General features: G+C 35.9%; 1 protein-coding gene across 8 annotated transcripts in view; it reads left to right on the top strand.

Moving 5' to 3' along the window:
• The window catches only part of LOC121318216 (SH3 and multiple ankyrin repeat domains protein 3-like), a 281,025-nt gene that overhangs the window by 166,133 nt on the left and 87,575 nt on the right, over nucleotides 1-27,317 (top strand). For all 8 annotated transcript variants that reach the window (XR_005950583.1, XM_041254654.1, XM_041254657.1 and 5 more), the window contains one exon: nucleotides 1,253-1,431. Coding sequence is in view for 7 of the 8 variants with exons in the window: in XM_041254654.1 (XP_041110588.1) it covers nucleotides 1,253-1,431 (179 nt within the window). In the remaining variant the exon portion in view is untranslated. The remainder of the gene's footprint in view (nucleotides 1-1,252; nucleotides 1,432-27,317) is intronic.

The following is a 27,317-nucleotide window of genomic DNA, read 5'->3' on the forward strand; positions in this document are numbered from 1 at the left end:
TAAAAAACTCAAGTATCTGTTTAGCAATAATTGAGGATTTTAATGTTTTATTAGCTCTGGCTGCCTTGCAGATCCAGATGTAAACAGATGCAGTCTGTCTGTCTCTGATATATACAGTATCCTCTTATCTTGCTGTTTTACAGCTAGCCTCTTTCCTTACGGCCTGCCCTCTGAATGCATGCTGCCCTAAGCTGAGGCATTAATATGCGGCTGCCATTCCAGCCCTGTCTCCCTGCAGTAATTGAAAAGCCGTCACCGTGCCTAGAGCCGAGAGAGAGAGAGAGAGAGAGAGAGAGAGAAAAAGAATGAGGGTTGATTCGATTGATCAAGCAGCTGAAGGGAGGGGCTGAGCAAGCCCTGACTCACAAAAAAGGAAGCCTATAATAATAATAAAAATATGAGGAAGAAAATACCAAACAGACCTGGATAGTTTTCCACACAAGGAACCAATGGATGGCTTGTTGTCAGTACCTGGACTATTTAAAAAGTGACTCCAGAAGATATTGTTCCAGGACTCCGTTGCTAATTAGCATTAGGAAAAAAAAAAAAGCTGAAGCAAAAAGGATCCTTTGGGTTTTTTGCTCTGGGTGATGAACCTGGACGCAGCACAAGTGATAAATGGGGGATCTGTAGAGCGGCAGCTAAAGAGGCAGCATCTGAATTAGAATTTCTGGCCATCTCTTGCAGGGGTGGGGGGTGGGGGTGGAGCAGAGTGGCAATTAGGCAAACAGCATGGTGGTTTATGCCCTACACTCCCCGAAGACTTGTTTTAGGGAGCCGAGTGCAGGCACAAATCAATCTACTCCTTCATCGGTGGCTTCCACAGTATAATGTGCAGAGAGGGGTGGGAGAAAGAGATGGGGAGGGTAGTAGCAGAGCGCAGTTGTGTCAGTGTTTCCAAAGGGTGGATGGGAGCAGCAGAGGTAGAGAGAGCCGGACGCAGTGGGGAACACTTGCCCTCCCAGGAGAGGGAAGAAAGCTTTGACTTCGGACATGTGTGACTCCGAGGTGTGCCCTGGTGGAATCCAAAAGGAACGTGCACTGCACGTCATGCTCGGCTCCTGGCTGTACTAGAGAACTGGGGGGTGCGCAAGGAGGGGGGTTGGGCAGACGATACTGAGTGACCTTTTTTGGTGAATGAGGGCGCTAGGACTGAAGCGTTAAGCACAGGTCACGGGATGATGTCGGTGACCAGTGGATTAAGCTACCAGCTGCCGGGAATCACCACTGTTACCTATGTTTTCGTTTACAGCCCCAGCACGGTTGCCCCTGAGCCGAGTCCCCCTCCACAGCCACCAACCCATTCCGGGCTCCGAGGGCCCAAACGGAAACTCTACAGTGCCGTGCCTGGTCGTACTTTCATTGTGGTGAAACCTTACACACCCAAAGGAGAGGGCGAGATCCAGCTGAACCGAGGGGAAAGGGTTAAGGGTAAGTTGACGGTATCCTAATTCTTGTCATTAGATGCTGAGCTGGACACTTAAATGCTATGATATACTTTATTATAACTCTGATGACTCACACAGATGCAGTATGAATACTGAATGGGTTATGGGTAGGTGAACATAAGCATTATAAATATTTTATCTGGTATTCCAAAGTGTATCACTTAGTATGTGGTTCTGCTCTTTTTGGAACTTTATTGTTATTTAAACTTCTACTGGAAATACAGTGTACTTTTATCTTTACAGTGTACATTATCTTACCAGAACTGGGGAAAGAGCCTTTTAATACAATTTTATAAAACATATTATTGCATGGGGTAGTAACTGTTGCAAAGTGTAACCGAGGAAAATGTTGCTAAAAAATAATTCAGTTTTAATTTGATTCGGCTTTAGCTTTCAGATGCAGCTCAAAATAATTGGTATTTGTCTAAAACTAAAAATGAGCTTTGTTTATTGTGTTTTATAATAATATTTGTATTGTATTAGGAATGGTGGCTTAAAAATGATAATGCCCATATAGGCATCTTGAATTAGATCTTTTTCTTATAGAATACTTTGTATACATTTTTACAAACCTTTGTGGCTATTTTTGAAATAACATGGTGTTGTAGTTCATGGATATTTGTGTAGTCTGGAACAGGTTTACTGTCTTATAAGGAAATGATCATAAGTATACAATGACTTGTTGGTCAGTTGGCTGTGGTATTGGCTCTGCAGTACTATATCATTGTGCCTGGGAAGATTGCTCAGAGTAACTGGAAGAATACATCGCAGATCTGCAGCAGTATGAAACTTATTCATAAATACCTATGAAACCATCAGCTACTTCAGTTGTTGCATGAAGCACCTGGAAACTGAAGAACTTGTTGGATATCGCCGCTAATCATTTTGTTACCTGTCCAGTATCTTTACATGTTTGCTCTTAATGCATTATCTGTACCAAATATATATATATATATATATATATATATATTATATATATATATATATATAGGATATATTATATATATATGATTAGATATATATATATATATATATATATATATATATATATATATATATATTATTATATAATAGGTGTCATATCTAACTAAATTGATAGTTTTTCAACCACATTTCACAGTCTTGGACGGATTTTTGTTTTTTCTCTCATTTATTTGTTTGTACTTATTTTCATTCCTGCCTCATTCAAGATGATCAATCTAATGAAATAGGTAAACTTGAGCTCTTTTGCCCCTGTTCCTGTTTACCCACCTTAGTGTAGCAGTTTATCCTCTGGTAGAAACTAAACACATATCCCTTGTGCGTCTATTTGTTTTGTAGATATTATGTCTACCTGGATATATAGATGTTGAGCCTATATCGATATATTATCTATATGGATGTATAATGCATAAGCAATATACACTTATAAGATGTGGCTTTGTCCCTTTGTTTTGTTTATATATATATATATATATATATATATATATATATATATATATATATATATATATACCACACACACTGAACCCAATTGCATGCATATATTGTGTATACTGTATAATGCACACATACACATACACTGTCTATAGAACAACAATTTGTATACACCATGGTTATACATATAAGTAGCTCTTTCACACTGAACATTTCTAAATTTTTCCAATTCTTGAAAATCAGCCACCTTTGCCTGAATTGTAATTTGCACTTTCCCTGCAACATATTTTCTTTAAAACGTTTTTGAACTTATCAAGTGAACTGAAATAATACATTGTCAGGAATGGGGTGTCTGTTGTTGTTTCTGTTGTTTTAATTGGTAACCTCTTTCTGAACATTTATGCTTTTTGTTTGACTTGTGGGGTAATTTTATATTGTGGGAGATTTTGCATTGCAGGGCAGCTTTTACTGTTGCTTTTATCAGACTGCTCAAAGCATTTCTGTTACCAAAATCAATGCTGTTGACTCTATAAAGACAGAAGTCATGTTACAACCTTTCAGAGAGGTTGAAACAGAGAAGTCAGTAGAGGTTGAAAATCCAGTTCAGATCCTGAATATAATAATGATGTATAATTAAGTCAGTGAACATATTGACAAGAAGAATTCCTTCAAATCCAACGACCGAATGACTCATATCCAAAAGGAGGGGTGCCAACATCAATTAATGGTCATAGCTATTTATTATAGGGTTATAGGACAGCGAACGTCTGTGTATTATTATCAGCTTGACTAGAAGTGAACGGACCAAGGCTGAACAGTTAAGGGGTTACGAGGGCTGCAATATAACCAATACACAGACATTTATATCCAGCTATATTTGTTTTCTAATCATTACCAACCTTTATTTTGTACAACGTCAATTTCATTGAAGAGACGGAAAGGGTTGATGAATAGAATATCGTTAAATGGCCGCGGCTGATTGTGATGTCACCGTTTTGAATGGCCTTTGCAGTTTAATGGAATTCCGAGAGGTCCCTCAGATATTTTTTTTTTTAAGGCAGGTGACGTCAGCCATGTTGATATTGAGAATCGAGCGGGTAAAAACTGCCATGAATAGGGATTCTCTATGTTGAGTCGTGGAACACATAAGGTGAAACGTGGAATATATAAGGTGAAATGTGCGCTCTGATTGGCTGAAAGATCATGAGCGGTCTATAATCTTCTATTTTATAGTAAAGCTTCCACAACAAAAGGGTTCAAAAGCACTGTATAGGAATATGTGCCCTAATGTTGTGTAGCATGGTTTAAAAAACCGACTCAGCAGTAATAATACAAATACTACAGTAATACTTATGCATTATTATTATTGTTATTATTATTACTGAACAATATAGAAATAACCTACATATTCCTGCATATTTCTTCATGCTGTCAAGAAGTGAACAACAAGTAAACAATTTCCTTATGAGATTTTATTCTATTAATAAATTAAAGATTAAAAGGAGGGTTTTTTGATGCCTTGTGATGCATGAACTGTATTGTGGTATTCACTGCTGGTGCTGTTGATTCTTGAGTCCACACAAAACAGCCTGGAAACATGATGGTTTATAGAAAGTATTAAGCAAAAATGTGTCTCTGCAAGAAATTCTGATGCAGCATCTGCTTAGGGGTGGGGGAGCCCTATAGTACCAAGCGACAGTACTGAAAATGTAAAATATTGCAGCAGGAATAATGTTAATTTATTTGTCTGTTTAACCAGGAGATGTACTTGTTGAGACCGAGGCCTCATTTATCATTTATCATGTTGAAATCATGCTAATATTACTGTGTCAAAATTACCAGGGCTAAGTATGGTAGAAGATGAACTCTACAGGTAGTGGTAACGGCAAGTACCTATCCCACTGTACTGTATATTGGACTTCAAGTGTTCCTAATCAGTCATGTGTAGTGTTATATATACCGAGCATCAATGTTGGAGGCTGGATGGGCAGCGTAATGTGGCTCATCGTCTTGGGTGCTCACAGCCAACCATTTCAAACCTGGCAAGACGGTAAAACCAGACACACTCTGTCAATGACCCATGAACTGGAAGACCAAGATCGACAGATCATTTTGCAGCATCATCGTGATGTCAAATGTGTATATATATATATAATAAGTTTGTGGTTCTGTTTAAACATGAACAAGTCTTGGAGATGAATCAGGCTTTGTAGGATTGCACTGCAGCACATGCCCTTCAAAATACATTGTCAGTTAAGGATTTATTTTGTCTATTAAAATCACCCAACCAGCAGCTTATCAAGATCTATCAGGGCCATCATTTTAGTCTAGCTCTATAAACTGCTTGGCAAATAAATGTGTTGTGAATAAAGAATCACTGGGAAACATTAAGAATGTGTGCACACCATGCCCTATTCATCCTTCCCTTCTTATCAAGAACTTGTAGTAAAAAAAACAGTATTTTCTTTTTTTTGTAATCAGCCATTAGATATCTCAGTATAGCAAGCCACAAACGTGATAGCTGCAGATTATTTCTCTAAAACGTAGAAATGAAAAGGTTTTACCAAAAATGCATTGAACTTTTCTCACTGGAACAGAGTAAAAGGTGAAGATGGAGCAGGAATCATGGAGGAAAAGTAAAGTAGTAAAATTACTCTGAAAAAAAGGTACACAATTATAATAATTGACATGTAGGGCTTTTAAAATAAAATCTACTTTGTGAACATGAAGCAAAGTGATCAGTCCAGGGTGAAAAAAAAAAGACGCTTACTGAAAGGTTTTTTTTTTTTTTTTTTTTTTTTTTTTTGCCCCTGACAGGACTGAGCTAAGACCCTTTTTTATAGAAGCAGGTACTTCTATAACCAACCATACCCAGTCCCAAGTCACTTCTCTATTGTTGTCCTGATTTCAGACGTCCATACTTTATTCTGTGAACACATCTCTTGTTTTATTCATGTTGTCATTCTGCAACCTTTAAAGGCTTCACACATTTTGAAGCATCCTTGTGAGGGGTGCTTGTGTGAGTTTGCAAACCTGCCGCTACCCCGACTGCTGCTAATACAGTATATCACAAACCAGTTAAGATACCAACTCTCTATTTTCAAAATCTAACAACGCCCTTGAATTTGCTCTCTGACCCAAGGTGGCTATATTGAGGTCTTTTTTTGTGTACACAGATGTATTGTGTGATTTTCTAGGTCAGGTTTCATTGTCTAAGTCAGATTCGAAAATTTGACCCTTTCCTGGCAGTTGTTTTTTGTTGTTGTTGCAAAGCTTTGTCCACAACAGTATCAAACCCATGTATCTCAGAAACCATTTGAGGTAGTGATTTGAGGTAATCGCTAAATGTGTTGCTTACCAAGACATAGAGACAGAACACTTTGCATTGTTGTTTTAATTTTACACAGCTGTGTTCTTTTTTAATGTATTATTTCTTTTTTTTTTAAATTTATCTATAGTTTGGTGATTGCCTTGTACAATCGTATATTGAATTAGTTTAAAGAAAGAGATTTTGATAGTATTAAGTTGTTTCCTTCCAATCATGCTTAAATGTAGTTTCTTTATAGATTTTACTATACATTGTATGTTTAACATGTAGTTCTAGCTTGTTTAGTTATTATAATATTGTGGATTTTAGAAAGGATTCTATTTGGTTAAATAGAAATAATGTTTATTCTATTGCTTTTCTTAATGGTGTGCATTTTAGTCATTTTGAGAATAGAATGTATTATTTGAAAGAAATGAAAGTAGAATTTTTTTCATTTTTCCTAAGGACCATCGCACCTGCACTAATACAACTGTTTGGACTGAATATTGAGCGCAGTCATTTTTGTGACTTACTGTATCAGAGTAAAAATGTGCCATTTTGGGTAATGTTTTGTCTGTGTTCTTTGGTTTTCTTACTTAATTTCTATTATCAGTGTTGTCCAGTAAAAATAAATACTATTACTGCTGCTTTTAACCTAGCAATGATACAGACCACATGTTTTGATATGTTGTATCATTCTGTCAATAAAGTTTTTACTGTAGGTGGTGTCCAATGAACATTAAGCAATTCAGTGAGACATTCTTTTACTCTGCTCATATTGATTAATGTAGACGTTAAAGCATGCTTGGAAAACCCCGTGGGAGGATATCCTTACGAAAATGCTATCTAAATACCATCTGCAGAGTTGTATTTCTTTCTTAAGTGTGGGAAGAAGTTTTGAATAGTGATTGGTGTAGGTGTTAGTCAATGTGTAAGACATCAAAGGCTATAGTTACACACGCCATTCATAAATAAAATCTGTATTTCTTCAATTAAGAGATATGATATGTATGAGTTTGCAAACCCCGGAGCTCTCTTTATATCCCATGATCCCTTGCACTCCTTGTGACAGAAGTAAAGGCAGAGCTGAGTGTCTAGGGTTAATAGAATATCTGTTACTTGCACTTCCTAGGTCATTTCACCTTAGCAGTGTCTTCTGGGTAAAAGCAGGTTACTTGGTGAAAGCATGCCAGTCAAAAGGTGAAGAAGCTGGTTGGTTAATCACAGGAGCCATTGAATTGGTGGAGACAGTTTTACTAGGTGAAATGACCGAACCAATTCAACATTAAGTGGAAAGCATGTGTTCCTAGTAAAATAAATTAAGAAACAATTATGTCCTGCATGGAATTTAGTATTCTCATGTTTGTTTCTTATAGTAACTGATGAATAACGCAGAGGGCTTACCAGAAGTGTCACAGTGCAGCAGTCAAATGGGTCCCCTTTAATTTTGTGTTCCCTCTACTCTTACAAGAGGTAAACAATTAAAGAAAGGGACCCTTTTTGGGTGCTGAACTACAGTATGACACTGCTGGTAAGCTCACATGTAATCTGTATGTCCATTTGTTATTTTTATAAGTCACAAATTGTCAGTCAGTGGACAGAAAATGACCTCCAACACCAACTTCTTACTTTCATTATTGCTTACTTGCTTGTTTGTTTGTTTTCTAATGTTTGCATAAAAAGCTTCCTATATAAAAAAAGGAAATTATTAAGTTTAATTATGCAGACTTTTGCCCAAGCTTAGACACTGTTGATTCATAACCCATCAAAAATATCCAGGGGCTATTCCAGACTGATTCAGTATTGTGACTTTTAAAAGTATTTTTTAAAGAATACTGATTCTATTCTACGAGGCACTGATATTGACAACATATTTTCATCTGACAATTTCCAATATGTGTTTTTAATATGTGTACGGTAATATGTTAATTGAGAATATTTGTTAATTGACTGTGAGCAAGGATTTAATTTGCTGCCACTGGTTTGTATTTTAAACAAGGAGGCTAGTGTCTGTTTATTTTGTGTTTAAATTAATAATTCATAAAAGCAATAGTCCAAGTTTGCATAAATGTATAATTAAGACCATTGTATTTCCCTTTTTAGAGTCCACTGTGGTTCAGAATGCAGCCTCATTCTATGCTCACAAACAAAGGCAATATGAATAAACAAAACATACGTATTTTCAAGCAATTGCTATGACCCAAAAAGCTTACATTAAAATTAAATAAACTTTATTGTGCCAGTTTTCACCATTGTATGTTAATTTGACCAGTGACAAAAAATATAATTCATATAGCAGGGGTTGAAACAAGATTCCCATTGCATAGCAGTTTGATTCATTCCTGGGTTTACAAGGAGTTTAATAGGACACACCTGAGCTTGTACCTATACAATGTGACAAAGCTTGTAGTAAAACATGTAATGGATGAACCGCTATGCAATAGGTGCTATGTTCCTGTTAGCCTCTCACCACAAGCCAAACGTTTTTCCTCGTGGCTCAACTATTTTTCACCAAGGCCTTGAAAAATGTACTTGTGTAAGACTGCCAGCATGATTTCTTTCAGCGTGTGCTGTTAGATGAAGCAATACAGACTGTTTAGTTTGATTTAGCTTGTCACGTAAAATGTACGCCACCAACGTTGTGCTTGGTGGGAGGACAGAGGTTCTAATTAGAAACAGTCAGCGGACGGCGCTGCTTGTAAAAATTATTTAAAAAATAAAAATGGCATCGAAACGGAAAAATTCTTGACGTTCTAAAAAAAAAAAAAAAATTGTACAGATAAATTATCATAATCATGTTCCGAAAGATGTAGCCCAAGAAATACCAACCATGTACACACAACTAAACTATGACCATTATAGTCACAGGGAGGTGAAGCAGTCATGGTTTCATACATACCTTCTGGTCCCGAAAGACCATTTTCACAGACAAAAACCTGTAGCTTCAAAAGACCACAGCTAAGTTTTTTTTGTTTTTGTTTTTGTTTTTTTGTTTTTTCTCATTGTTTGCTATCTCTTTAAAATGTGTTGAAATATAGTTTGGAAATAGTAACAGAGTGGATTCAAAAGAAGAACATTGTAATAAAAAAATTAAACACATTTATTATTTTAAAACGGAGGATTCATCTCACTATGATATATTGAGTTTTAAAGTCAGAATCAGTGCAATATTACTACTGGCAGTAGTCCCAGGTGAAAAAACACGGTAAAAAAAATAAGTTTTTTAAACACAGTAGTGGCTGTACAATCCTACTAATATTACTAATCACACTAGTACAAGCTTGTGTAACTAGAGCTGCGGTTGGTCAGATAGGCAGTACATGAATATCTCTGCAAACCTATTCAGAATTTAAGAAATCTTCATGTGGGACTAAGTTTGGCATTTATAATTAAATGGGAATCAGAGTTATAGTGCACTTTAAATATACTGTTTATGTGTATTGTAAAGGGTTGGTTCTAGCATTTAAATATCTACTTGTTTTCAAATAAAATACACATCTTTTTGCCTTGTGAAACAGTATGTTTAACTTGTTTACAGTATTGTTAAGTGGCTAAAAAAAATGTTAAGTTACTCTAGCCGCAGTGGCTAACTAAATGAAAGTCTTAGAGGCAACGTAGAGGAGTGTTATTTCCATGCCTATAGAATTCATAGCATAGTACAAGGTGAACTAGTACACTGTGGCAAGTTGACTGGGTGAAAAACTAGATCAATTGCATAACAAAGCCTTTGTGAGAATGCTTACAAGAGATATTCTTTTTTTTGTTTTAATTATTCTTTTTTTCATTTTTATTAACAAAAATAGGCGGTGTTCGGACCAGCAGTTGCAGTATATGCCAACATTTGTATTTATTGGTTTTATGTTTGTTTTTGCTAATTTAAGTCAGACACCGAAGTATAAAGTCCATTGAATTAAAAATATCAAAAATGACTAATACATATGATGCACAAAGAAGCATGCCATCACTTCAGCACTGTGAGGTGAATGTGCTTATTATCCCCAGTTCATCCTGGGCGAGTGATGGAAGTAAGCAAACAGGTGTCCTGGTCTGATTGTGCTGTCAGGGATAATTTCAGAGTAAAGCTCCATAAATTCTAATCAATTGCCTGTTTGTGTTTCCCATAGTGAGAGAAACAGGGACTAATTTCTCTTCTATAGATGACCTTGGAATAATGATAAACATAGAGGTTTATGCAAACCCTCTAGTTGTGTTTAACTTACAATAAAAGGTAAACAAAACAAAAAAAGAGGACCAGACAGCAAGCAATACTTGAAACAAAACAAAACAAAAAAAGTTATGTTCTGCCGAAATCCAAAGTGCTATTAAATTGGTCTCTTATATCTATCACAATACAGGCATTGGCAAATAACCTGTGTCAAAAATATCCCAAATAATGTATATTGGATGTATGCTGAAGATGTTTAAAGTAGAAACAAACTTTGTGAAGTATTTAATATGCTAAACTGGTAAATAAAAACTATAACGATTCTCCTCTGTGTAGAAAGAAGCTATGACAACTTCAAGCACTCCTGGGAAGCCGACTTTCTTTTTAGGAAATTGTGTCTTGAAAAACTTAACATTTGTACAAAGTTAATAAAATTGGGACATTTATGATACAATCAGCATTGTCATCTACAAATGTGTGCACTCTGTAGCTACAGTGCAACAACAGAAAATCCTACCTTAAAGAACAAAGAGTGCTTTTGTTACAATTCATACAATTGCATAGAAGATCACCCACATTATGTGTTTTTCAGCATTATTATTTCAAGGTTAACATGGACAGTGTGGCGGTCGTTGTCTTATGAGTGAAAACAATATAGGAGGTGAAGTGTACTGCTGACACCTCCGGGTCCAATCAAGATTAGCAGCAGGAAGCAAAAACCGTGGTCCAACATAGGGTAGTACCCACTGACTCAGCCACCTGGCCCATTGTAAACACACACTATCCTGCAGCACCGTTCAGATGCTGATTTACTAGAAACAGACACGGTAGTCATGAACAGCTTAAATTAATCTCAGCTATGCTGTTCACACAGGCTGCGGTACATTCCTTTAAATCAGGCCACTTTCTAAGTCAGGGTGATTGGAGGTGACAGAAGTGCACAGTATGTCCTCTGGCACTGGTTTCTTCGATAAGTTTTAAATAGTAACTAAGGTTAAGTTTTTGGACTCCTTACAGGATTCTAAAAAACTTCAATCAAGTCTCTTAACCCTCCTTTATTCTACCAGGTTCATAACTTCCCTGGAGCCCTACAATTTGCCGCTGTGGCCTGTAGTAGTCGCCTCAGGTCACCCAGCGGAGTCAAGGGCACCGGGATAATAGCGCGTACCTGGGGAGATTGTCATCATTGCCAGTGAGAGCACTGCAGGATCTCCTCCACCGCCAGCCCAAAAGTATGCCCTGGGGATATCGGCACATCTAATAACGTCACTTATCCGCATCTGGGACCCTCGCTTGCTGTGACAGCGGAGCACCTGTGCCTTGAGGTCCATTATGTCTCTCGCCTGCTTCGTGCGCTTAACTCGTGTCGCTTGTAGAGGGGTCGACACCCAAGCTTGCACGTAGGGGATGTCCTGCGGGGGGGCTCTAGGACAATTGGAGGAGCTGGGGGACTACGCACTCTGAGGTACTAACAACGTGCGCACCGAGCAGCATATGCACTTGGAACTGTGTGCACCATATGCACTGAGTGCACCAAGCACCATGTGCACCAGGTGTACCGAGCAGCAAGGGCGCTATGCGCACAAGGTGAATACCTACCAATAGGAAGCATATCCCATAAGTAACGTTTTGGTGGTTGTCTTAGAATTGAAAGGGAACTGTAGTCATGTGACTTGGTTTCAGGATGACAAAGACAAAACACTTTGAGATACTGGTTTCACATCAACTATATTATATGCTTTTATGGTTGATTAGGGGTATCAACCAATACAAATAATTGTAGCTGTTTTCATTGTACTGTCAAAGGGTATTTTTGTATTTACTGGTGCATTGAAAAAATAAATGTACATGGAGAATAACTGCTTAAAGTTCTCCTATTTCCAGTAAATGAAAATGCTGTTGTAGTAAAGTCTGAGTCATTAAAAAATGTATTTTATTTACAGCTAAACTAGGCAATTTTTGGGTATGGATCAAATATGCAGATATTCAAGGTGTTATTGAAGGATAAGTAAACCACCCACGCTACAATGCTTTTTTTGTCTTTTGTTAGTGGAGGAGCCCACTTAACACAGGTCGTGTGATGCTTTAATGAGGCAGATATGAACTCATCAACCCAGTCTAATGCAGATACAATTCTACTGTAATTGCACGGCACTTGTAAGACTCATGTTATCCATTTTAACTTGAAGCAGGGACCTGCTGAGATCCAATAATGCTGGAATTGTAGGAATTATTTTATTATCCACACATTGGTTACTTAGGGCTTACTTTTGGGAGATTTAAATCAACCCTGTGTTAAATCTGGGATATGTTAAATAGTCATTCAATCCCAGATGTACTTGAGTCACAGTTTTTTAAGAATGCAAAGAGAGGCTAAAAGGAAGAAGATAAAAATAACATTAAAAAAAAACCCTGCATGCTTTTGCTAGACAGTCTACAGTGGCTCCCCCATATCTAGGGCACAAAACTCCCAGTACTGTGAACAGCTTGCCGCAGAAGCTGGAAATTAAAGCAAGAAACCCATGGACCTAATTGTTTAATTATGCATTCCTGAAGCACTGGTGGTTAACTAAAACTTATTAACCATGTAGTATCATGTAGGAAAAAGCACTACACATTATTATGAAGTTATCTTACAAAACTAATAAAACTAGTAGCACAGCCCATCTCACACCACAGGCTTGATTTTCTTTCGATACGATAATTCCTCACTGTGGATGAAATACCCTGCGAAGGGGATATAGCAGAGTGCATACACAAGTCACACTTCACACATTTGTCCATACTTGGAGAATCTCTTATCCAATTGTCATGAAACTTGGCATTAATATTATTTACCATATGTGTTAAACATGTAATTGCTAATTCTTATTCTAAAGCATTACTTTTGTTTAAATTTGCCATGCTTGCTAAATTATGCTGTTGTGTTGTTTTTATATCTCTTTCTTAATCAGTCACATTTATCTAGCAGCTGTTCCTATGAATATAATATTTTTTTACACCATAAAGATTGTGTCACTTCATAATAATGTGTAGTGATTTTTTAATTTAATCAATTATGCAATCCTATTAGTTCAATATTTTATTGAACTACATGTTCCTCTTATTTGACATATAATTTAAGTTGCTGTTGTTTGTAAACAGTTTCTGGGAACATCTACACTTTGAAAAGCATTTTCTGTATTGTATACAGAATAATATTTCAGTCGCTGGGGCATGGGAAATGGCTTGTTATTAAAAGTTAAGATTAGGTTTAGGTGTAGATTCTCCAGTAAGTTCCTAAAGCTTTTGGCAGTTGAGACATCTTTCTTTAGTAGAAATGATCCCACTATTGTTGAACAGTACTAAATAGAGAGCTTTCAATTGATCTTGTAGCAGCTTTACATGTTCACAATGGCAGAACAAACAAGCTGAACTAAGTTCTGGAAATTAAAGATAGCATACCAAAAACTTCAAATAATCGCCGGTCTCCAATACTCGCAGGGATCTAATAGGCGCAAGGGCTGCTGGAAAATATGGTAAATAGGTGCCAGGTCTTTTAAACACCAGGTTATGAATAATAACATCGTAGTGAACCTCAGTTCGGCTCATCGCACAGGGCAAGGCAATCCATACACAGGCAGAGGGTGATTATATCACCTACCAGCCTTGCTGCTGCCTTCCCCCGTGCACGCTACACTCTCCCCTGCCAGCCTCAAGTCTGCCCCAGACTTGCTCACCAGGCTACAGTGTGACCAGTGCGTGCTGGGGTACATACTGTATATATAGCAAATTATATATATAATAGATGGGCTTCATTGAGTTACAATTGTCATAAACTTTATATGAATATCGTTTAGTCAAAGTTATTGTGGGTATTATGTGAGCTACAGTATGTTGAATTTTTGACAGGCTGACATAAAAGTGACCATAAGAAGACCCCTAGTGCACAACTAGATTTCATGTTTTAAAATGGAACACATGTTTGCTATAACATTTTTATTTTGAATCTGCGTATTTGGTATTTCTGTATATGTGACCCATGGGCAAGATTTTTTTTTTCAATTAATCTGTTAGCTACAACCAACGTAAACACCAAGTGATAGTGTTCCTTTGGGACGTGCATTACACTGCATGAAGGCTTCAGTGCTGTGTTGCTTATATACAAGTGAACGCACAGAGTCCTTTCTTTCAATCTCGTCACAGCTTTATGATCTTTTTAATAGTGCGTCGTAACTGCAATCGTATTCAAAGTACATAAATGCCAAACGGAGCTAGCACAATCATTTATTCAGGCGTGTATATTTCATTAAAACTTTAATTAAAAGCTGTATCTGTGGCAAAGTGCCCGCCCCTGTGTGTATTTTGTGTTGTGTGTTAATGATGGTGTGTAGTCATTGGTACATGGGATATAAACGGGTCTGTGTAACACGAGTGTTTAAAATGTATATTTGTATTTAGGCACGAGGATTGCACAGCACTTCACGTGCAAGTAAAATGTAGTAATATGTGAGCACGGGGAATTGCACTTTATTAATTCACATGCAGTTGTACCGCGACTCCAATTGATTGATTGATTAACACTGTGTAACAAATTTATTTATTTTTTTTGTTCCTGGGTAGTAAGTGTTATTTCCTAATTGCTTATGCCTTAAAAGTATAGAAAATGGCTATTATTCCCCACAAACTTTGCTTTTGATTTAGAAGTGAGTAGTTTTTCGAGATTTACAATTACTGTATAATAAATTATAAAAATTATACTGTAAATACAGTAGAATTGTACATCTCGAAAAACTACTCACTTCTAAATCTTTTGTAGTCATCTTTGTATTACTTTAGTATAAATACATGTTAATTTGGATTCATATGTTTTTTTTTTTCTGACTTTATGTGAACGAAAAGATACACATTTGCCCACTTTCCCATTGGAAATAGTGATATTTTGAAATATCACTCTCCTGGTCACAAAAGCAAAGTTTGTGGGGAATAATAGCCATTTTCTATACTTTTGAGGCATAAGCAATTAGGAAATAACACTTACTACCCAAGAACAAAAATTGTGTTACATAGTGTTAGCAGTCGAGTCTCGGTACAGCTGCATAAAAGCTGCATGTTTTCACCCACTCTGGGTTGTGTGTTTGGTGAGTGGAGAATGGGATTGAAGACGGAGGTAATAAGAATAATAATAATCGTTAAAAAGAAGCTCACCGTGTTTTGTCTGTATAGTCCATTTTGTTTGTCTTTTTGTTTTGGCGACGAGTGCCGTGTCCTGTGTTTTTGTTTAGTGACAAACCTTTTATTTACTGTCTGTTCATTCATTAAATGCTGAGTGAGACCATTCGCTCAGCTCCACCAGACTCCACCCCTCTTTCTGTTTATTTCCGGGTTCCTGTTTCTGGTCTGACGTCCCCCACGCCGACCGTCTTTGTGACAGCATCTCATCCTAAATATAGATTGGATGGGACACTATTTAGTAGACATACCATACTGGTAATGCGTTTAAGGCACTTTTATTTTAAGATGGCTATTAGATATATGTCAACTTGATTAATAGCATTAATTTTGTATCTAACATGAATTAATGAATTTAGGGGGAAAAAATGGTTTTGGAGTATTTTTTTTTTTTTTTTTTTTATTGTTATTATTATTTACATTGTCCACGGTTGTACGACTGATGTCAAATCTGTAATAGAAACATTAATCCTAATCTTGCAGGCTAACAGCATTGCCTTCCAAAGAGCTCTTAAACTTTAATCCTTATGAAAATTGGAAGGATCTTAAAATAATACAAATATTGCATTCTAAAGAGTTGTCAAATCATAATGGTACATAGATGAATTGCACTCATCCTACATAATAGTTTCCAGTTAAATGATAAGCTATTATCAATGCATTTCTATGTTAAATAACTTGATACCAGAATTAACATCGCTGAAATGAGCCCTTATAGAATGGTTGTGGTTATAAAGGTCCTTACGATAAAAATATTGTAAATATGGTACCTCTTCTAACCTCATAGCTGTCAATGGATGAATTATATGGCTTACCAATTTACAGTAAACTCTGTCAGTAAAATACATTATTATATATATACTGAGTGTACAAAACATTAGGAACACCTTCCTAAAATTGAGTTGCACTCCCTTTTGCCCTCAGCACAGCCTCAATTCATCGGGGCATGGACTCTACAAGGTGTCGAAAGTGTTCCCTAGGGATGCTGGCCCATGTTGACTCCAATGCTTCCCACCAGTCAAGTTGGCTGGTAGTGGATCTCTCCTCTGAATAGCTTGTTCCATCTCATCCAGATGCTCAATTGAATTGAGATCTGATGACTGAGCAGGCCACATAACCTATAGTTGGGAGCCATAGTTATGATGCTGCATTGTCTGTGCTCTCGTATAATGCATGTGTAAATATAAAAAATAAATGTAAAAAAAGTATATATATCCTCACTATTAAATATATTGCTGAAATAATAATTTAGATATGTACTGTACATTATTATTTTTTTGTCACAATTTGTTTGTAGACATATAGAGCTTTCATAGGACTGGGGTACTACATAGAGCCCGGGGTACTAAATAGCCAGCCTTCAGCTGGCATTAGCTTGTTGCCAATCAAACTGCATTGTGTTGCTGATTCTACTTCATTATGTTATGCATGTTCCTAGGATCTTGTGCTCCGTCTTTCGGGTGAGACATTGTTGTAAGTGAGAGACTGCAGCTGATGCATAGTTCACACACCCTAGTCTCTGTAAGTCGCCTTGGATAAAGGCGTCTGCTAAATAAACTAATAGTAATGATAATAACTGGGTTTGCTGCTCTCTTGGCTACTGATACAGGCAACAAAAATATTTGAAGCTGCAAGCGAGTGCTTCAGATGACAGATATGATGCACGTTGCAAAATTGTTAAATATCTGGCAGAGAAGTGAGCTCTATTTTGGACTATTGCTAAGGTTTGAATTCATGTTAGTGTAGCTAATGTGAAACATTGTTGTGTTTTCTGAGTGTAATACAGGACTGTATTTTATGTTGCACTATGCAATAATTTATAATTTATATTTGACCGAGAGTTCATTCTCAAAAGCTTTCCTTTTTTTTTTTTTTTTTTTAATATGACATTTTAAATACATGAAAGAAACCAGTCAACTGTGTTTGGAATCTGTTAAACACCTCAATCCTGCCTTTTTTTCTAAACTATTCCAGATAATCCTCACAACTAGTTTCAGGAAGAAAGGGTGGTATTCAAGGCAGTGTCACTAAAACACTTATTATATCCAAAAATTATTTCTAATCTTGCTCACAATGTGTGTAGACAACAAAAGCAAATGGTAGCCCCTTTTTCTAAAGACTTCTTCCCGGGTCAAATAAAAATGCCCTCATTAGCAACAGAAAATACAACATTTTTTTAATGTACAAGCCTGTTAAAGTGCTTTATCTACGTATGTGTTTTGGAAAGTGTGTTATGAGCAGCTACACATAATGAATTATAGGTTGCAATCCCATCAGCTGTGAATGTGATACAATATCGATAAGGTTAAAACTGAAAGATTAAACAATTGTTCATATCGTATCTTTGGATGAAAATAACAAGAAATGTAATGAATAAGGTTGTTCAGCACAGATTTTGGGCATTTTGATGTACTGTAATAAAAAATAAAGACCCTAATACACACTGCCAGCTAGCCTGTGGTGTGTGACTGAGGTGTGTGCAGTAAATATGCACCCTTGAGGGATGTGAGTTGCGGCCGGGATCCATGAAAAGTGTCTGTGTTAATAAAATACAAACAACAAAATAAAATACTGACTTTTGGGAATAAATTACTGGTGGAGCGGCGCCCGGCTACAAAAAAAAAAAGTACCGAAACAGCAGCCAACTATACCCTGATAGTCTGTATATGTATCTATATAGCCTATACAGAATCAATCCCATCAGTCATTCACATGCTTTTAGAGGAATACTTAGAGCATTGTTTTTGACATTGCATGCTATAAATTAGGGAATACATACAGTAGTTTATAAAATGCATAGTGATAAGGGAATTTAACAAAGCTGTGTACTTTTGTGTACTGCATGCATCCTTATAAATTCAGTTTGTTGCTAATCCAGTACATCTTTCGAACACTTTGGAATAAATGACTTCCAGTAATTATGAAGTATAATATCTATTTGTATGAATTTCTTTTTTCCCCATATAAATCTATTTTTCAGAGCAGCCGTAATATTAACAAAGGCATGTTCTACATCACAGTTCACACAACCATATAATTTATTGTGTATTTGAATTGAAAAAAAAAAAAAGGTTATCATCAAATCACAGTCAAACACTTTTTGCCTAGTGTTAGAAATTTTCTCCGTCATTGAAATCAGGCTGTTCACAAGGTTGGTAGCAGCCACAGAAACAGATAATTCAAAGGTTTAAATCCTACCTGTGGATTACACAGACAAACACACAACATGTTGCTAAATTATTTAAATGTATAGCTTGTGGTTCTTATATTGATGATACCTGGAACATATGTGTCACACTATCACTCGCACACATATGCATTCCCACATTAAAGGCTCAGGGTTCAAACGTTATTATCGGCAGCATTAAAAGTGTGAATTCAAATTACTTGTTCCAAACAAAACAATGCATAAGTTTTTAAACAGTTTGAAAAGCTACATTAAAAACAGGGTTAAGATTCGGATTCTGATTTTTATTAATCCAAAGGTTGGCTGTAATAGGGGTGTGGGAATCCACTGCAAATGATTGAGTGACAGAGGGCTTGACATTGAAATGCCAACTTGGTGTCCAGGATTTATTTACAGTAAAACAAGAGATGCTACCAACAATGGCTGTACAAAAAATATACAAACAAAATACTGGGCAAAACACAACTAAAAACAAACAGTCCTGCTGATCTCTGTACTTATTGGATTATAAATCCTGAAACTTATCTCTGTCCTGTGCAGGAGAATGAATTCACTCTGACCCTGGTTCCACACTTGGTGGTCAGAGTCATGGCTTATGTTTGTTCCTTTGTACTTACATCGTGGTGAAGAGCTTTTTCTACTCCACAGCATGAATAAGCTTGATCTGGCTCTCAGCATAGTAGTGTGCCAGCAGCTCTGTGGAGAGCTGCCCACCTGCTTGTAAGGGATCAGCAGACACAAAAATAACCAATAATCCTGAAAGAAAATAACCAATATACAATTAACACTATAGACACATTTGCGGGGCCTCAGCCCTGGCGCATTGGCACAAAACCATTTACAGTCCAAACCAGCTTAACCTGAAGACATATCAAAGAAACTTGTAGCTTCAAGCACAATAAACAAAGTTGCTGTTCAAATCCTGTCAGGGGGTGTTGATTTATTTGCAGTGCAGTAATTATTAGCAACAGGTTGATGGAATCATAATTGTAAATTAAAGTTAGAGTTGAGCAGGTTCACAATAAAACTATTAACTGCGATTTTGCAGGTAATTTCTTAACACTGCATACAATTCATTCCAGATGTTACATTCTGAGCCTGTAATTTACAGACTGACACTGCTACTGTTTAACAAATATTGAACACATATATAGACTTCTAGTTTAAATATTTGTTAAATAATGTTACAGTTTTGTTTTTAGTATCACTACGTCATTTTACCAGTGGGTGTATACACAAAGAAAACAACAATGTAGCAATATAGTTGAGGTACACAGATGCAAATCAGTATGACATTCAGAAGACACAATGGAATAGTTCTCCAAAACCAAGATGAGTCCTGGGTTATAATATATAATGAGTCCAAGTTATAATATAACACATTGTACCAAATCGGAAAATGTATCAACGCTGCATCCTACAGTGGTGCGAATAAGTAATGACCAAGAACAACTTTGTTTAGCTTTGTAAATGTGTATTTTTCAATGATAAAATTGGGATATGTTAAAAAAAAAATACTGTGACTGTTGCCTAAGAATTGTTCTAAAGGTGTGTTGTATTTTTATTTGTATTTCAACTACACATGAAGAGTCTATCAGTGCTTAATTGAGCTTCTACAGTTGTGGTGTTTCTCTTGTCTGGGTTTGTATCGATGGTGGTCCCCTACAGTGAAAACTATGAGTTATTATGCTGGCTGGGTAATGCTTGGCAAGCTACATCATTTTGTTACTTGCAAACAATCATGTTGAAAGAACGTAAAACACATCTGGTTATCACCTTTAATATTGTTTTCATGAGTGAAGTGATTTGGGAAGCATTACAACTGCTAATATAGAGTATGGAATTTATTATTTAAAAAGTGTTTCAGTCTATATGTGATAAATGAGCTGTAGTTGACTTTTGGATCCATTTTCTTGTTTGCTATAAATCTCAGCTTAATCTGCTTAATAGTCACACTCAATATTACATTTTGTTTATTAGTATTTTTGTATTTTTCCTATATATTATCCTCATTCATGTGAATAAATGCTTAGTTGTATCTTACAGTACATTTTAGTGGTCTGTTATCTTGGTTTAAAGAGGAAAATATAATGTTATTGCACAATGGGGGCAAACTGCTATAAAAGGCCTAAAAATGAAATACATCAAAATGCAATTTTCATAATTTATGTTAACTTTCTTAAAAAAAAACAACTCAGAAATTTTATTTAAGGTCTCAAAACTGTGCTTAAGTTGTTTGCAGCAGTAACAGTGTGATGTTAATTTCACAAAACAAAATAGGGGAAATTGCATTTTGGTGAAAAGAAGCTGATATAAATGTGTTTATTTTCTGTGTTGTCATTTAAAATAAATATAATACAAAAATTAGATTACGGTTCTGACTGAGCATCTTCATTTGTTATGTCATGTATATTTACGTTGTATATCTAGGGTTTATGTCACAACTGTGTCTTCGCCAATTACTATTAAAGGAAATAAACCCGTTATAGCTCATATGTAATTATTAACCATAATAAACACAATACCTTGATAAGAACTAGCAATTCTGGCTTAATTATCCCTAGATTCATGATGAAAAGAGATTAACAATTAATATTATGTATGTTAAAGTATTTTAAATCAATCATAAATGTATATTTGTTGTAAGACAAAAATAAACCTAACAATCCAAATTATTATTACATTTATTCATTTTCTCAAAGGAAGAAGAATAAAGGTTAGGCTTCATAGTTAAAAACATATGTATAAAGCAGAAACAAATTAAAACGTTCAAGGAAAAGTAATGCATTGTTAAATGTTCATAATAAATCCTTGATGTGCTCTCTGGTCATAGAGTTTTGCATTAGTGAAGCAGTCTTAATTGTTCATCACACATTACGTATACATGCTCCAGCTTCCATGTGGCTAAGTACACATATAACGATATCAATATCATGGCTTCAGTTCAGTTACTTGTAATCACACAAGATAATGTGATACTTATTCTATTGGTGCGATGTTTAAAACAAAGTTTTCTTAACACAGTCGTCCTATTTTTAGAAGTTAGTTGGACAGCAGTGCAGTGCAGTATCTCTGTGAAGTCTGAAGGAAAAAGCTTTCGCCATTCCGGAGAGAGCCTATTTTCTCCGGGACAGATTTGAAGATTACATTATTGTGTCTTCATTGAAGAACTTCAGAGTTTGAGTTGAGTACGATGAGATGTTTTGAAGAAAGAGCAAATCCAGCGAGAGTCCAGAGAGAGTCCAGCGTCCAGAGAGAAGAGCAGAGACCAGCTGCGAGAGTGAAAATCCTTGTTTTGAGTTTAAATAACACAATGTACAGGCATTCCCTTGTATTGTAAACAAGTCCTTGTCGGTCCTTCCATTGGTTCACAGTATTTGATAGACAGTTGCGTGTCACACAAACAGGGTTTGTTAAAAATGGAATGTATCCGCCTATTTTGTTATCAAAAGATTTTACATTTATCCTTTAAACCTCCTATTCAATATAACTTTAGTTACATTCATTGGAGAAGCATACAAATTTTAGTTTCATTATTAAGTTAAATTACGATTACAAGCATTGTGGGGAAAATTAATGATTCAGTGTAATTTATTATTTTAGTAATACAGATGGTTGGAATGTATCTGTGTTTTGACCCCCCCCCCCCCTTTGTTTTCAATATCTCTCCTCTACAGACGTGGCTTTAAGATTTAAAGAACTTAGTATAAACAATGAATTGCAAATGGTCTTTGGAAATTTAAAAGTGATTCTTGATTAGATTAAGAAACAGACACAGGAACAGATATGCATCTGGTCCTAGAAGATACAAGTTATTTGAAGTTAAGTGTCTCCAAAAAAGTAACAATGGTCTGGAGAGATCTGAATAATTTATGATCCTGTTCTAAGCAAAGGGAACAATGGAATTGCAGGGCAAGCATGCCTTGATGATTAAAGTAGTTCTCCTAAGATAAATTAAGAATTATATGAGAACATATGATATTGGTGCAGATCTTATTAATCAATAAAGTTTGATGAATCTATTACAAACAAACCTGTAACTTGGCATTTTGAGGGAAAACTATAATGATTTAACTGTTTATATGAAGAAAATACTGAAAACAGTGATCTGAAATATTGTAAAGCTTTTTACATGAAACTAAATATAAATATAGACTGTTAATAAAATGTTTTCCTAAAATGTTATCGTTAAGTTAAGAGGATGACACAGTGTATTGAGGTGTAGGTTTGGTTGTGTATATCCAATCTGGTATAAAAAATATTCATTTTGGACTGAGCAACACAGATTTACAGGTCTAATGAAAATCCAAGTCAGATTTAGGAAGTTATGAGAACAACAAGTTTTACATCATTCATTTAAAAATTAGATAATTAACTTAAAAAACATTTGAAGTTAAAATACACCTCTTTCTGATATCAGCCACTGATTAAAGAACTTCTTTTGAGAAAGACAGTGATTGGCTGAGAGTGCAAACACACCCCTTTGGTGAAAATTTAAGAAAAGGTTTTTTGCACTAGAAGGATGTCTAAAAAAAATTCCATCTGCCTATGACCGTTTGTTTTGAGGACCAAACCATCCTTTCCTGTGAATACTCTGCTCAAATTTTTTAAATCTGTTGGAAGAAAACTTGAACTATTAAAGGAAACTTTGAAAGCTCTGAAAACTGAAAAGGTATAACAAATTGTGTTTAATTTAATATTGTCAGCTGAGGTAACTTTATGCATGACAGTAGATAAAACACATCATAATACAATCAAAGGATAATATTTAAAAATAGTTGTTAGTTTATAATATTCATTTAAAACACAATAAACACTTCAGATTTATTGGGAAACTTACTTAAAATAATTATTAAACTTATGTCCACAAGTTATGTAATTAAAAAGTATTCTTAAAGCATTTGAACTAACTTTTAACACAATAATGGTACAACTGCATCATCACTATAGCTTGCTTGGTAAGTCTTATGACGCCTTAGGAGGCCAGAAAATCAGATGGCATTTTGGAAGGCGAGCTTCAAAGAGTTAACACAGTTTGTGTTCAGTGCCTTATCTAATCAGCTTTGAAGTAACAACCCATTCCCCACAGCATGACACACGGACAAGACTCTGAATTAAATACCTGGAAAATGCTTATATTAAAATGAATTTAACCATGAATTTCTTAACCAGCATTAATTCTTTGAAGCTGTTGTAACAAGCCAGAGTTAAACTGCTTTAAGTGAACAAAGATTACAAGCATATTTACAACCCTGTTAGATATTACTAACAGGATATGTTAGCATTGTTTAATTTGGATGTCAATTGAGTGGTGCTGAAACCCAATAAACAAATGTGCTTCCCAGCTGCTCTCTAGGGTGCTGAACTGGACATGTCGCACGTGGGGAATCCAAACTCAATATCACGTTACTTTATTTACTGTTTTAGGACCAGACTGTAGAGAATGCTTCTGCTGTAAGAAATCTGTTCTACTTGTGCCTGTTTCCCTGCTTCCTGTATGAACTCACCTGTTTAAATCTCACCTGCAATTGTGGACAATACCATTTGGCTTGGTTTACATGCACTTGAAAATCTACTCTACAGTCATGACTGTGTGACATTGTCAAGCAAATGCATTGTGAAACAACAAAATGATGTCCTTTTGGCAGCTCGACTTTATTGGCAGGCTCAATCGCTTTCTCACAATAAAAATATAATATCATGTAATTTCCAGTAGAAAGGCTATACAAAACATATACACCCTCAACACACACAAACACAGACGCTGTACATTTATGGATTACTTCAACATTAGAACTGCTGCAGTTATACTCATACCTACAACTGCCGATACATTTTAAATTAAAGAAAGACAAACTATCGGATACAACTCAAAGGTTTTATTCAAGAACATCTGCACAGCTGAAACATTGTATTTAAATAAACAATTAAACATAAAAGGGTTTATTTTACTACCACATACTACTTCAAAAAATGAAAAACTATAGTAAAATAAACATTTCAAAAGAAACTAGTGTGCAAACAGGTATATGCACATACAAAACTGAAAAAAACTATAGTAGTTTTTAATATAAAACAAAAGTAACATGATTTATCTTGCGTATGTGTCACTCGCAGCACAGAATCCAAGTTGAGCTGCTGCAGCCTGCATCTTTCTGATCGAAATGTTTCTGCTGAAACGTTGTGGCTAGCTTCAAGATGAAATCTCTCCTACCTTATACAAAACTAAGGAATTGATGGCTGCCAGGTCCAGTAGAGATAACAACAGGCTTTATATATATATATATATATATATATATATATATATATATATATATATATATATATATATATATATATATATATATACACACACACACACACACAGTGGCTTGCGAAAGTATTGACCCCCCTTGGCATTTTTCCTATTTTGTTGCCTTACAACCTAGAATTAAAATTTATTTTTTGGGGGTTTGTATCATTTGATTTAGACAACATGCCTACCACTTTGAAGATGCTAAATATTTTTTATTGTGAAACAAACAAGAAATAAGACAACAAAACAGAAAACTTGAGCATGCATAAGTATTCACCCAATCTCAATTTTAGTCTCATCTGACCAGAGTACCTTCTTCCATATGTTTGGGGAGTCTCCCACATGCCATTTGGCGAACACCAAACGTGTTTGCTTATTATTTTCTTTAAGCAATGGCTTTGTTCTGGCCACTCTTCCGTAAAGCCCAGCTCTGTGGAGTGTATGGCTTAAAGTGGTCCTATGGACATACTCCAATCTCCACTGTGGAGCTTTGCAGCTCCTTTAGGGTTATCTTTGGTCTCTTTGTTGCCTCTCTGATTAATGTCCTCCTTGCCTGGTCTTTGGTGGGCAGCCCTCTCTTGCCAGGTTTGTTGTGGTGCCATATTCTTTCCATTTTTTAATAATAGCTTTAATGGTGCTCCGTGGGATGTTCAAAGTTTCTGATATTTTTTTATAACCCAACCCTGATCTGTACTTCTCCAGAACTTTGTCCCTGACCTGTTTGGAGAGCTCCTTCGTCTTCATGGTGCCGCTTGCTTGGTGGTGCCCCTTGCTTAGTGGTGTTGCAGACTCTGGGGCCTTTCAGAACAGGTGTATATATACTGAGATCATGTCACAGATCATGTGACACTTAGATTGCACACAGGTGGACTTTATTTAACTAATTATGTGACTTCTGGAGGTAATTGGTTGCACCAGATCTTATTTAGAGGCTTAATAGCAAAAGGGGTGAATACATATGCACACACCACTTTTCCGTTATTTATTTTTTAGAATTTTTTGAAACAAGTTATTTTTTTCATTCCACTTCACCAATTTGGACTATTTTGTGTATGTCCATTACATGAAATCCAAATAAAAATCAATTTTAATTCCAGGTTGTAAGGCAACAAAATAGGAAAAATGCCAAGGGGGGTCAATACTATATATATATATATATATATATATATATATATATATATATATATATATATATATATATATATATATTGGACAATACCCTTCCATACATATATATATAATTGAATATTGCAGGATATATACAAAATAAAAACATGTATTGTAAAAGGCGGTTCTAATGTTAATGAAATGTGACTTTTAGATGTTCCACAACCATATACACACAAATATAAATTCTAAGTAGTAAAACTTGAAGGAATTATATTTTATATAAGTTTGTGTGTGTGTGTGTGTGTGTGTGTGTGTGTGTGTGTGTGTGTGTGTGTGTGTGTGTGTTGGAAAAGTAACCAGACAAACAAGTAGCTAATATATGGCATAATTCAGAATGTGCGCGACGACATGTGAATTAATTTCTCTTGTTAAATGTTTTTATCTTCCTGGCAATGCATGAATCTCTCCTCGTGATATTCAGAGTCGTTCTTTTCCTACTTAGTAAGCAGACACTGACATTTAAATATCCCCTCACCTACAGTGCCTGTAGGAAGTATTCACCCCCCTTGGATGTTTTCACAGTTTGTTGGGTTACAACCTGAAATCTTGATGCATCTGAATCAGAATTTTTTTTCCTTTGATTTACACAACCTACTCAACTTGTTGAAGAGGCAAGAGAATTTTTTATTGTGAAGCAACAGTTAATGAAAAATAAAAAAAAAACTGAAATGTCTTGGTTAGATAAGTATTCACCCCTTGAGTCAATACTTGGTAGAACCACCTTTGGCAGCAAATATAACTGTGAGTCTTTTGGGTTAAGTCTCTACCAGGTTTGCACATCTGGATCGTGCAATATTCGTCCATTCTTCTTGGTAAAATTGTTCAAGCTCTGTCAAGTTGGATGGGGTTCATTGGTGGACAGCAATCTTCAAGTCTTGCCACAGATTCTCAATCGGATTCAAGTCCAGGCTTTGACTGGGCCACTCTAGGACATTCACTCTGTTGTATTTAAGCCACTCCAGTGTCGCTTTGGCTGTGTGCTTGGGGTCATTGTCCTGCTGAAAGATGAATCTCCATCCCAGTCTTAGGTCTTTTGCAGACTGAAACAGGTTTTCCTCAAAGATTTGCTTGTATTTAGCTCCATCCATTTTGACCTCTACCCTGACAAGCTTCCCAGT

The sequence above is a fragment of the Polyodon spathula genome, chromosome 7 (genome assembly GCF_017654505.1).
Source record: "Polyodon spathula isolate WHYD16114869_AA chromosome 7, ASM1765450v1, whole genome shotgun sequence".
Lineage (NCBI taxonomy): Eukaryota > Metazoa > Chordata > Actinopteri > Acipenseriformes > Polyodontidae > Polyodon > Polyodon spathula.